This window comes from Schistocerca serialis, chromosome 1, assembly GCF_023864345.2.
Source record: "Schistocerca serialis cubense isolate TAMUIC-IGC-003099 chromosome 1, iqSchSeri2.2, whole genome shotgun sequence".
NCBI classification, from domain to species: Eukaryota; Metazoa; Arthropoda; class Insecta; order Orthoptera; family Acrididae; genus Schistocerca; species Schistocerca serialis.
Window position 1 is genome coordinate 790,606,105 of NC_064638.1, and position 13,971 is coordinate 790,620,075.

The window sequence follows — 13,971 nt, forward strand, 5'->3', positions numbered from 1 at the left end:
GTTCTGTGGTGGAGCACGGTGATTGCCACTGCTATTCGTGATTGTCATTGCGCTTTGCAACATCTTAAGCTGAAACTGTTCTCTGCCAGTCTTATTACCTTTATATGTCTTCATGCCAAAGCCTGTTACTTAATCAAACACAGCAAATGCGTGTCTTCAGTGTGTCTTGTCTCCTCTCTAGCTTTTTCTGTCCCTTCATCAAGGGTGTGGGCTACACTCTGCAGCCTCCAAGGTTGCCAGTGGCAGTCTTCCGTTCTGGGGCTTGCCCTTCCATGTGGCCTTTGTACAGATCCATCAATTCTCACAGAATATCTCCTGACCCGTTTTGTGATGGCATCAATATCAGCCTCCTATCCAGCAGCCTTCAACCTCTGGAAGCAGCAGGCTGAAGCTTACCACTTGTTTTGTATCCCATGTCTGTCAAGATCCTACAATGAATGTCTTACTGAATGGTAGCTTCTCCTGGCTCCCTGTTTCTCCTAGGATTCAGCTCCTGGCCCTGATTTCATCCCTAACCAATTGCTCCAATACTTCAATCCTCCACAATGCCAGTATCTCACCCAGGTGTTGAACCGTATTTGGCTCTGAGGCGTTTTCCCCTCTCAATGCAAAGACAGTATTATGGTTCCTGTCTTTAAGCCTGGCAAGGATCCATCGTCCCTTGATAGTTACCAGCCAGTCTGCCTGACCAATGTCCCCTGCAAGTTTATAGAACAGATGGTGGCTTGTTGGCTCAGTTGGGTCCCTGAATCCCAGTAGCTTTTATCTCCTTACCAGTGTGGCTTTCAGGAGGGATGGTTTTCAATTGATCATCTGCATCAGTTGGAAACCGCAGTTTTTCAGGCCTTTTATCAGTGCTGCCATCTTGTTGCATTTTCCTTTGATCTTTGTAAGGGCCATGACACAGCTGGGCACCATCAGATCCTCCTTACACTCTATGGGTGGGGTCTGTGGGCATCCTCCCAACTTTTATTCGCCAGTTCCTGTCCCAGTGATCATTCAAGGTCCAGGTTGGCACTGTTCTCAGCTCTCCGTGGACTCAGAAGAATTGCATTCCACAGGGCTCTGTACTAAGTGTCCTTCTTGAACATGTGTTCTCTGCCAGACTGTTGGTCATCCCTGCTCTGTTTGTGGTTGATTTCTGTATTTGGGCAACCTCCCACTCAGTGGCCTCTGCAGGGTGACAGCTTCAGGGTGCTATCCCCTTAAGTTGAGGGTGATGCATTTCTGTTGCTGTGCTACTGTCCTTCCTGATCTGGAGTCTACTTCAATGCTCATCATCTAATCGTGATCCTCCAGTTCTGTTTCTTGAGTCTTCTTTTTGACAGTAAGCTTACTCAATTGCCCCATACCTGTCATCTGAAGGTTGGGTGTTTTGTAAATTCAGTGTTCTTCACTTCCTTGCCCACAGCTCTTGGGACATGGATCATTCGACCCTTCTCCACCTTTACTGGGCATTAGTTTCTGTCTCATCCGAACTATGGTTCTGAAGTTTACAGATCAGCTGCCTTTTCCATGCTGCTCCTCTTGGACACGGTTAACGATCATGGTATCCGTTCAGCTGATAGCCTCCTGGTTGATGTTGGGATCCCTCCCGTATTGATTCAGCGGTTCCAGCTCCTGGTTTTCTATGCCATCACTATCCGCTCTTCCCCTCCTCAGCATTCCTATTCTAATTGTTCTGCAGCTTTGGGCTGTGCCTGCATTCTGCCCATCCTTGGGTGGTATTACCAGTTGGGCTCTGCCACGCTTCTCTCCATCGTGACTTCCATCTGTCCTTCTCGCCCTCTTCCTTATTTTATCTCCCAATCAGCTCCACTTGGTTAGTTCCTTGGCCACAGATTCAGACAGATCTCTTCTGGACCAGAAGACCTCCATCACGCCAATGGTGTGCCATTGTTTGTTTCAAATGCTCTTGCGGGAGTTTCAGGATGCCACTGCGTTTTACGCCAGTGGCTCTAAATCCATTGATCATGTGGGATATGCTTCCATGTCTTCTGTTGGCATAGAACACCATCTCTTGCATGCCACATGTGGAGTATTTACTGCAAAATTGATGGCCATCTATTGGGCCCTCTGCTTCATTAAATAGTTCTCACTCACCTGAGTCCCGTTATGTATGGACTCAGTGAATGGCTTTTAGGCTATCAATCAGAGTTTTTCCTCCATCCCTTGGTCTCTGCCACCGAAGACCTTCTCACTGATCTTGGTGATGCTGCTTGTTTGATTGAGTGCCTTAGGGTTCCTGGCTATGGAGGTAGCCTACGCTGAGAACTTGCTGATCATATGGCTGGAGGGGCTGGAAAGGGGGGGGGGGGGTGGCCACCCATTTCCCGTTCTCTGTGACCCCTCTGGGGGTGGATGTGCGGCTTTACATCAAATCCTGCTTTGATGAATCATGAGCTGAGTCTTGGAAGGCTACCTCTGTGTCTAATAAACTTCACGCCATGAGGGAGTTCCCACCACATGGCGTCCTTCCATCTGTCTGTCGTGGGGGGAATCTACCATCTTCTGCATCTTTGTATTGCTCATCTGGGTTGACCCATGGGTTTTTTACTCTGCAGTGAGCTACCCCCCTCTGCCCATTTGTAGTTGCGGGGCTCCCTGCATGACAATCCATATTTTGCTGGGCTGCCCCCTGCCTTTTAGCCTTTCACACTAAATATGCCCTCCCAACTTCCTTGTCACGGGTTTTAGCAGATGACCCTTGCATGGTTACATCTGTCCTCAGTTTTGTTTGTGAAAGTGGTTTTTACTCTCATGTATAAATCCCTGAAATTCCCTCTGAAATTTGAATCCTTCAGTTAGCATAGGCTTTGGTTCTGGAGGCACTGATCTTGCCTCCACACCAGCCAGGTTTTCCCTACCTTTTCCCTACATTTTGTCTTGTCTGTTGTGCTGTTTTGTTTCCCTTTTTCTTGTCTCTTCATCTGCTGGTTTGTCCGTCTTGTATCGTGATAATGGTATGGTGTAGATGTTGTGAAGGGTCGGTGGCGGTGCTGGTGTCCCACTGTGCATAGCATTTCTGGGGCACCCCCACTCTCCCCATTTCCTTCCACCCCCTTCCCTTTCTTTCCTCCACCTGCTACCGTGAGGTCCCTCTTCTCTCTTTGTTTTTCCTTGATGGGGCTGTGCTGTTTGTGTTGTTCTTCCATTCATTTCTGCCATCCTAGATCATGGGACAGATGACCTATTTGCTTGGTCCCTACCCCCAAATCATCCAACCAACCAATCAACCAATCCATGACTGTGATGAACTGGCAAATAACACTGTACACACCGATATTGCAGATATATGCAAAATTGTGTTCATATTTGAGTCACTTTGGTTCCTGTACAACTACAGAAAACATTGAAGTTATGTGAGACTGACTTAATTGGATCATTTGACAACTCTGCTTGCCACTAAATGATTTAAATTCTATAAGAAGATTTTTGCAAGTTATGTGAAGAAAAAATGTTCACAATGAGCATGGCTTTATATGTATTGAGTCAGTGAATTATAATTTTTATTTAAACAGCACATAAAGCACGCATGCAGTGTTGTGTTCCATAAACTCCAAACATGAAAACTAAATGTGAGAGATTACATGGAGAAATGAAAACAAACAAGTAATGAGAGTATCTACAAAGTAAGTGAATAACAAATCCCAGAAGCTGCTTGAGATGAAAAATATATTCTCAAGAACTGTAAGTAGGCAGATCATCCACAGACTTTGATCAAGAGTGAATGGTTACATGTTGTTGACTTACATGGACAACTGGATAGACCTTATGGTAACGAAAGTACTTTTTTTCAATAACAGGTTTGGGAAATGATAATTGTAGATGAAACACCCAATGCCACCCATTGTAAGGAGATTTGGTGACATAGGGGTAGATTTTTTTAAATAATTTATTCTGCATACTTTTTTATTGATGGGACCCCCTGTGATATTCAGGTGATTTGCTAGTGAACAGTACAGACTTACTTCCTTTGACACCCCTATTGTAAATGGAATATGGCTAACATTATAGTAAACTTGACAGTTTCAAGCAGACAAAAATAGAAACATGATGTAATGTGTTAAACTATACATTCATTGTAATCCACTAGAAAATGGCAACCAAAATTCATGCAGTGCCAATGAATCAACCAGGTAGAATGCTCAAAAATAGTTTAAATTTGGGATCTTGACACCTTTCTAACTCCATGGACGATTCTGATCTTTCACTCGTATTTCCCAGTAACTTCACATTGATGTCAGGTATCATCTGCCTTTCCGACACAAAAATGTTTGTCCTTCTGTTAGTTGATATTTAGCTTTTAAACCTTGGTTGTTGCCCTTTCTCACATTTACAGTATTTTGGTTTCTGCATTATCTGTATGTGCTTTTCCTTAGCCTTTCTGACTTGCTTGCCTTATTGTGTATATAATTTTAAATATTTTTGATCATCAGTGTCTGAAATGGGATCAAATGAAGAACAAAGGCAAAGGCTTGGATAGAAGATGTTGCATTCTTCATACATAGAAACATTTTATAGTTACTTATGCTTAATACTTGTTTTCAGACATTGTAATGGGGTTGGTGGGGTGCTTGGGTGTGGATGGCTGTTCCTTGCTGAAGATGGATAGAGGTCAGCAAGAATAGGCAGCTCATAGATACAATAACATCTTTATTGCTGTTTGTTTACAATTATTAGAGTCTGAAGTTGATAACTCTGATGGTGAGTGAGGTGAATATGCCGTCTCAGTGTCACCCAGAGTGTCATTATCTGGTCAGGCCTGGCTGGTGGAAGTGCTGAGTATGTACTTCTGTGGTGACTACAGCTGTGTTGAGAAGTACTGAATTACCACTGACCCAAAATGTGGTCAACCTGGCGAAGAATACCTGCCACTGTGAACACATCAGGCTGTGTCTTGCCCCTAGTGGACACCTAGAGTAGTGCAGGAGTGGGTTTAATCATAATAAGAAAATAGGAATGCAGGTAGTAAGTATGAATTGCATAGTGAACACATTTTTGTAGCCAGGATAGACACGAGGTACAAGTTTATATCCCAGCTAGTTCCACAGAAGGTGAAGAGATTGAAAGAATATATGCTGAGTTAAACGAAATTATTCAGATAGTTAAGAGAGATGAAAATTTAATTGTGAGGTGGGAATTGGAAGAGGAGGAAAAATAAGTGAATATGGATTGGGGGAAAGAAATGAAAGAGGAAACTGCCCAGTAGAATTTTGCACAGTGCATAATTTGATCATCACTAACACTTAATTTAAGAATCATGGAAGAAGGCTGTTTACATAGAAAATACTCGGAGACAGTAGAAGAGTTCAGATTGACTATATAGTGGTAAAACAGAAATTTTGGAACGAGATTTCTAAGGGCAGATGTGGTCACTGACCACAATTTATTGGTTATTAAATGCAGATTAAAATGAAGAAGTTGCAGAAAGGTAGGAAATTAAGGAGCTGGGATCTGGATAAGTTGAAAGCACCAGAGGTTGTTGAGTGTTTGAGGAAGCTTTAGGCAATGGTTGACTAGAACAGAGAAAAACAATACAGTAAAAGACAAACAGGTAGCTTTAAGAGATTACATAGTGAAGGAGCAGGTGATCAAATAGGCAGAAAGTGAAGGCCTAGTAGAAATCCTTGGATAACATAGGAGACACTGATTTTAACTGATGAAAGGAGAAAATATAAAACGTAGAAAATGAAGTAGGTGAAAGGGAATGCAAACATCTAAAAAATGAGATTGACAAGAAGTGCAAAATGACTAAGCAGGAATGGCTAGATGACAAATCTAAGGATTTAGAAGTATAATTCAAGGGGAAAAATACATGCTGCCTACAGGAAAATTAAAGAGACTTTTGGAGAAAAGAGAAGCGGCTGTTTGAGTATCAAGAGCTCAGATGGCAAACCAGTCCTAAGCAAATAAGGGGAAGCTGAAAGGTGGAAGGAGTATATAGATGATGTATACAAGGGAGATGAACTTGAAGGCTACATCAAAGAAATGGAAGAGAACGTAGGTGAAGATGAGATGGGAGATATGATACTGTGAGAAGAATTTGACAGAGCACTGAAAGACTTGAGTCAAAACAAGGGCCCTGGAGTAGATGACATTCTGTCAGAACTACTGATAGCATTGAGAGAGCCAACCATCGCAAAACTATTCCATCTGCTTTGCAAAATGTAAGAGACAGGTGAAATACTCTCAGACTTCAAGAAGAATGTAATAATTCCAATTCCAAAGAAAGCAGGTATGAATATTACTGAACTATCAGTTTAATAAGTCATGGTTGCAAAATGCTAACACAAATTCTTTACAGAATACTGGAAAAACTGGTAAAAGCCAGCCTTGGAGAAGATCAGGTTGGATTCTGGAGAAATATGGGAAAACACACGATAGTACTAACCCTACAACTTCTCTTAGAACATAGGTTAAGGAAAGGCAAACCTCTGTTTGTTGCATTTGTAGACTTACGGAAAGGTTTTGGCAATGTTGACTGGAATATTCTCTTTGAAATTCTGGAGGTAGCAGGGGTAACTTACAGGGAGCAAAAGGCTATTTGCAATTTGTACAGAAACCAGATGGCAGTTATAAGATTCGAAGAACATGGAAGGGAAGCACTGGTTGAGCAGGGATTGAGGCAGGGTTTTAGCCTATCTCCAATGTTATCCAATCTGTACATTGAGCAATCAGTAAATGAAACCAAAGAAAAATGTAGAGAAGGAATTTAAGTTCAGGGAATAGATTTGAAAACTGTGAAGTTTCCTGATGACATTGTAATTCTGTCAGAGACTGCAAAAGACTTGGAAGAGCAGTTAAATGGAATGGACAGTGTCATGAAAGGAGGGTATAAGATGAACATCACCAAAAGTAAACCAAAGGTAATGGAATGTAGTCAAATTAAATCACGTTATGCTGAGGGAATAAGATTAGGAAATGAGACACTTAAAGTAGATAGGTTTTGCTATTTGGCAAGAAAAATAACTGCTGATGGCCAAAGTAGAAAGGATATAAAATGTAGACTGGAAATGGGAAGAAAGGCATTTCTGAAAAAGAGAGATTTTTTAACATCGAATATGCACTTAAGTGTTACAAATTTTTTTGTGAAGGTATTTGTCTGGAGTGTAGTCATGTATGGAACTGAGACATGGATGATAAACAGTTTAGACAGAAAGAGAATATAAACTCTTGAAATGCGATGCTACAGAAGAATGTGAAAGATTAGATGGATAGCTCACGACTAACGAGGAGGAACTGAATAGAATTGGAGAGACAAGAAATTTGTGTCACAGCTTGGCCTAAAGCAGAGCTCAGACATCAAGGGATTAACACTGGAGGGAGGTACTGGTGATGAGGGAGGGGGGTGGGGGTACAAATTGTAGAGGGTGAAGAAGAGATGAATGAAGTAAGCAGGCTCAGAAGGATGTAGATTCCAATTCTATTTGGAGATGAAGAGGCTTGCTCAGGTTAGAGTAGCATGGAGAGCTGCATCAAACCAGTCTTTGACTGAAGATAACAACAACAACAACAACAACAACAACAACAACAACATCATGTCATAGTGAATGCTTAGTTATTATTACACAGATTTGAAGTTGAAAAACAAAAATTACATTTAACCACCTTTTCAGGTACATTTAGCCAGGTAGGTGTTTGACATGGAGCTGACCACTGCCCTCCCCCTTCCCCATCCACTTTATCTGCTGTTTAACTTATTTCTGAACAAAGTTGTGAGTGAACAGGAAAATTATGTCAGAGGAGTAAACTTAAGATAGTATGGATACTAATCAATTTAATATTTTTAGCCTTTGTTCAAAATTTAGCAGTTATCAGTAAGACTAAGGAAGACACTAATTATAATAGTGGAAAATCAGACCTCCAGATATCTTCCCATTACATGGGAAATCTGTTTCAGAGTAACAGGAAAGTTCCACTAAAGATGAAATTTGGAATTATTTTACTGGTGCCCTCCTTCAGATACCTTGGGGAGACCATACTGCCATCAGCAAAGTTAGAAAGGGTGGTCAAATTCAAAAGGTATTTAGAATCAAAAGCAACCTTAACAACAAAAAGAAGTAATACCATACAATGCAAAATTGCCACGTTACAAGATAGTTCTTTTACCAAAAGCCCTATATACATAAGAGAATGTAGCTGTTAGAGGATGTTCTAAAATTGCAGAAACTGAAAAAAAGAGCAGATATTTATTAGGTAAATATATGGACCCATATAATTAAATTGAATTTGGATGAACATCATCTGACCTCTAAATACAGGTAGATAAGTTCACTTACACTCTGCACAAGAGAGACATGAAATTTTATGATTGTGTTTTTAGAAAGAACAACAGCAGACTCATCAAAAGACTGCTCAACATTATTAATTTTAATATCACTCACCTGGTTGAAGAAACAAGATGGTTTACAAGACATGAACATCACAGATGAAATCATAATCTATATCTAGTTTTTAGAATGTTAACAGTGAAGCACGTCTTTTATGAGAAGCTTAAAAGGAAGACAGATAAGAAATATGCAGAAGAATTGAAATAAATATAGTGAATTTGTGAAGAGATTCTGGGAGGATAAACCATCCAGCCTTCTTCCAAGTATGAAGAAAGAAAGGCGAACAACAGTTCCTAACTCATAAGAGAACCATGTACTGACCAGCCAAGGGAATTGGACTTCCCTTACTGAGACTGAATAGCCTTCAATATTTCAAGATGTTAAGCCATTAGCATAAAGAAAAAATAAACCGTCAATGGAAATTAAAGGATTGGATGAAAGTAAAAGCCATCCAAAAACCTTGATCAGGTGACGAGAATGTGTAGGAAATGACTCTGAAACATAATATTCAGCTTTCAGAGTACTGATAATGAAATGCTGACAATGAATAGATCAAAGGTGACAGTTAATCTCAAAATGGATCAATGGGTACAAATACTAATAAACTGAGAAAAAAACCTCAGTCGTCAGTTGTGCAGATATTTACCGTTATATGTCCAAAAATATAAATATTGAATGTGGTAGTTGTAAACAGATATATAAGTTCCTTGCTGCTGGCATGGCAGCTTGACGTGTACATAGATGTGACTCATTTACTGTAAATTTGCAGTCAGTCAATATGTTTTTGCAGTAATCACATACAATATGTAAATTTTTTGGACACATCAAGGGATTTTGCTTCTTTGAAGAAGATATTGACATTTGCTAAAACAATACTAAGTTTTGGAAGATGACAGATTAATTTGTCAAAACTGGTAAAGTGAAATAAAAATATCTGTGCAACTAATGATCCAATTTTATTTTGAAATAAATGCCACAGTTGCTGGAAAGAAACAGCTATGTATAAAATAATAATAATAATAATAATAACAATAATAATAATGAAGCATGCAAAATTCTGATGATGACTGAATCAGAGTGTAGAATGTAAACATGGTGCAGGATGGAAGAATGCTTTAGAAGGAAATGGAGAATCAGAGATGGAAGAAATTGGCATCACTTAATACCCAAACAGATGTCAATAAGAGCCTGGCACATGATGAAAACTAGTTCCCATCTTAGGAATGTGGAAGAACTCATATTTGTGAGAAATCTGGATGCTTCCAGGCACCTCTTGCTTCCCAGGCTCCTGCAGCTTTTGAGGACTTCTTCCTTTTCTTAATCTTCTTATTCTTCTTGTCTTCCATTTGGACTGCAAGAATTATCAATCACATATACCCAATTTTTTACATCTTCGGCCGTTTTTGTTTGTCACCAAAACTTCAATTTTTCAAATTCCTTCACATTTTGTATCATGTTCACACATGAAGACAGATAATCTGTAATCTAATATGCCCTGATAATATATGAAACACTGTTAAAAACAAGGCAGTACAAACTGGGGAGAATTTTTGTTCACTGAGTGATTTTCATTTGTGGCTTATAGAATTAATCTTAATTTTTATGTGTATAGTGTTTACATACACATGAATTTTCATGTTGCATGTATGTTTCAGATTCTGTAACTCATAAGAGAGGGAAAGTATTTTGTGTCTTAATCTGTTCTTTTTTCCTTGCAGACACGAATCATACTGGCTCCATTTTTCTATGTGAACTTTGCTGATTTCTGGTTGGCAGACCAACTTAATAGTCTTGTGGTAGTTTTCACTGATCTGCAGTTCCTGATTTGTTTCTATGCAACTAATAAGAACTGGATGGTTGCTGAAGGTTAGTTTTTGAGTGTAGGTAAGCTAGTATATTCTTGACTGTAAATGACAATTTTATATTTTTGTTTATAAATAAATGCCTAAGGTGGAATGATAAGGAGGCGGTATGTAGCCATTAATGAGTCAGTTCCAGTAAGAAATGACCTTATGAGGGTGGTTTGAAAAGTTCCCGGAACGGAATAGAATAAAAGTACTTCCATCACTGAAACTTTTTTTATTTTTCTATGTTTTCTCCTTGTTGATTAATGCACTTGGTCCAACGATGTTCCAGTGCCGTGGTCCCATCTCGAAAATGAGTTCCCTCCAGGTCTGCAAAATAGTTGTAGACTTCAGCTATCAGTTCTTTGTTTGAAGGGATCTTCATCCACTGAGAAAAATTTTCAGTTTCGGGAAGAGATGGAAGTCTGATGGAGCCATATCAAGTGAATAAGCTGGGTATGGCAAAAATTCATGCCTTAGCTCGTGTAATTTTGCCATGGTGACGGCATGTTTGCGGGCACGTGTCAAGAATTGCGGAACCCATCTTGCAGATAATTTTTTCATTTCTAATTCTTCGGTTAAAATATGATACACCCTTTCAGGTGATGTCTGGCAAGCATGAGCAATTTCACGCACTTTCAATCAACGATCCTCCATGACCATTTTGTGCATTTTCGCAATGATTTCTAGAGTAGTGACACATCTTGGCCGATCACAGTGTGGATCATTATCTAAGCTCTCTTGACCAAATTTAAATTAATTTGCCCACTTGGCAACAGCTGAACATGAAGGTGAAGAGTCCCCCAGTGTGTTCTGGAAATTGGCATGAACGTCCTTTGCTTTCGTACCTTTCTTTATGTAGTACTTAATCACTGCTTGAATCTTGATTTTTTTTCCATCTTCACAAATCAGTATGGGGGATCATCAACAGAGCCACGTCACCACCACAGCTCTCTTCCAAGAGCACTGACATGGCACGTGTTTACAGGCAACAGTCCAATGAATATCACTTAAACAACTCATTGCGCTACCGCTGACCTCTCGTGGTGATTTTGAGAACTTTTCAAACCACCCTTGTAATACAAGAGAGAACAAAAATATAACACCAATATTATTCTGAAAGGATGCATCCAGATAATGTTCAGTATTGATTTAATCTGAGCTTGATATTACTATATAATTCACATGGCTCATATTGCATGATACTGAAGTAACGCTTCATGTTAAAACAGTTGAAACATGGTAGTCTTGTTTATTGGACACAATGCACTAGAATGCACTAAAGACAAGTCCAATGAACATGATTGTGTTCTAACCCACCCTTTGCTGTACTGAATGCAATATTCTATCTATACTGATGATAAAACTGTAAAACCTTCGTGTCTGGCTGTTTGAACATGCTAATCTCCAACACTACTATACAAATTTTTATGGAGTTTTCACAGGAAACTTGAACTTAGCTTGGGGCAGTGTTCTCATAAGAGGACAATATAAAAAGCATTTAAATGTGTTGCAGAATTAGTTGTGCCAAGAAATAATTGTTAAGGAAAAAATCGATATGTTATGCTGTTCCAGACTTAATTAGTATTGAGTTTAGCCAAATGGGCTGTTCTGTGCCCAAATTCAAACAGCCCGCCAGAGATGATGTCACTGAATGTGTTCTTCATTCAGTTTCCTAAAATCAAACAAGAGAGTGATAGAAAAATTGGACATGCGACATTATATGAGAACAGTTGACACTAATTATATCAGCAGGCTGCTTGAATTTGTGCACGCTATGTCCTGATGACTAACTTAAATGCCAGTTAGTTCAAAAACAGCACATTGTATTGAATTTTTTTAACAGTTATTTTTCAGAACAACCTACCATGCAACACCCATACGACCTTTTAAGACTATTTCTGACCATCCTGCATAGGCTCTATTTCATCGAAATTGGGTCACGGGAAAAAAAATGACATTGTAATTTAAAGTTTTATCTAACTCAGCTGTGTCTGTCTGTCTGTTTCTGATCTGCCCGTCAAAGGCTTTATTTTATCAAAATTGGGGAAAAAAACGGTGTTGTAATTTAAAGTTTTATGCAACTCAGTCGTTTCTGTCTGTCTCTGAGAACACTAACATATCAAAAACTACTAGACAAATTTTCATAGGATTTTTGAAAGTAATTTGTGCATAACTTGGAACAATGTGTAAACACTATTTAATCAGAATCAGATAAAGAAATGTGATCTAAAGTTTTCTCTAATACCATCATGTCTGTCTGTCTCTTTGAACATGCTAAGTCCCAAACTGCTGGAACATTTTTCATGGCATTTCACTGGTGATTTTAGCATAGCTTGGGGCAACATATAGCTTTATTTCATCTGAACCAGACCACAGCTTGAAGAATGTAATGTGACAAAGGGAAACATGTTTACTCTTTGGAAGAGCTGTTTATTTTTTGATGATTTGTGAAAATGCTTTTATTGATTGATATGTTCTACATAATTTGATTCAACATAATAAATACATCTACATTTACATCGTACTCCACAAACCACATAATGGTGTGTGTTGGAAGGCCCTCCAGTCCTGTTCCACTTGCAAATAGCGCATGGGAAGAATGATTGTCGGTAAGCCTCTGTATTGATTCTAATTTCTTGAATCTTCTCCTCATGGTCATTACGTGAGACATATGTTGGAGGAAGTAATGTGTTGGCTGAATCTTCCTGGATCATGCTTTCTGAAAATTTCCATAGTAAATCTCTCCATGATGCACAACACCTCTCTCAAAACTATGCCAGTGGAGTTTGTTGAGCATCTCCGTAATGCTCTTGTGCCATCCAGATGATCCTGTGATGAAATGTGCCACTCTTCATTAGATATCCCTCCCCCTCCCTCTACTCCTCCCCTTCCCCTCCCCCTCCCTCTCCCGCTCCCTCTCCCCCTCCCTCTCCCGCTCCCTCTTCCCCTCCCCCTTCCCCTCCCTCTCCCCCTCCCCCTCCCTCTCCCTCACCCTCTCCCTCCCCCTCCCATACCCTCCCCCTCCCCCTCTACCTCCCCCTCCCACACCACTGCACCCTTGCCCTCCCCCCCCCTTCTATCTGTCCTATTTGGTAGGGATCCCAAATAGGTGAACAATACTCAAGAATTGGTAGAACAAGTGCATTCCTTTGTGGATGAGTTACATTTCCTTAAGATTCTTCCTTTGAATCTGAGTTGCCATCTGTTTTTCTCACTATTTGTTTTATGTGGTCTTTCCACTTATAGTCGCTCTGGATAGTTATGCCTAGATATTTTATGGCAGATACTGTTTCCAGCAGTTTATCATCAATAGTGTAGCAATATGGTAGTGGATTTCTTTTTCTAAATATGCGTAATATGTTACATTTATTTATGTTTAGGGTCAAGTGCCAGAGCCTTCACCATTCATCAATTCTCTGGAGGTCATTCTGCAAATTCTTCCTGTTTTCTGGCGTTGCTACCTTGTTATAGACAACTGCATCATCTGCAGAGAACCTTAGAGAACATCTGACTCTTTCTACCAGAACTTTTATATATATTGTAAACAGTAACGATTCTATTGTACTTCCTTGGGGAACTCTGGAAATTACCTTTACATCTATTGATTTTTTTTCGTTAACAGCAACATGTTGAGTTCTGTCTGCTAGGAAGTCTTGAATTCAGTTGCAAATCTGCCCTGGTACTTGATAAACTCGTATATATTTTTTTCACTAAATGGCAGTGTGGGACAGTGTCAAATGCTTTCCTGAAGTCAAGGAACAAGGCGTCACCCTGAGCACCATTGTCTATGG

The 13,971-nt window shown here is 39.8% G+C and overlaps 1 protein-coding gene across 1 annotated transcript in view; it reads left to right on the forward strand.

Moving 5' to 3' along the window:
- The window catches only part of LOC126483690 (xenotropic and polytropic retrovirus receptor 1), a 111,449-nt gene that overhangs the window by 50,731 nt on the left and 46,747 nt on the right, over positions 1-13,971 (forward strand). The window contains exon 6 of the mRNA XM_050106778.1: positions 10,052-10,199. Coding sequence (XP_049962735.1) covers positions 10,052-10,199 — 148 coding nt within the window. The remainder of the gene's footprint in view (positions 1-10,051; positions 10,200-13,971) is intronic.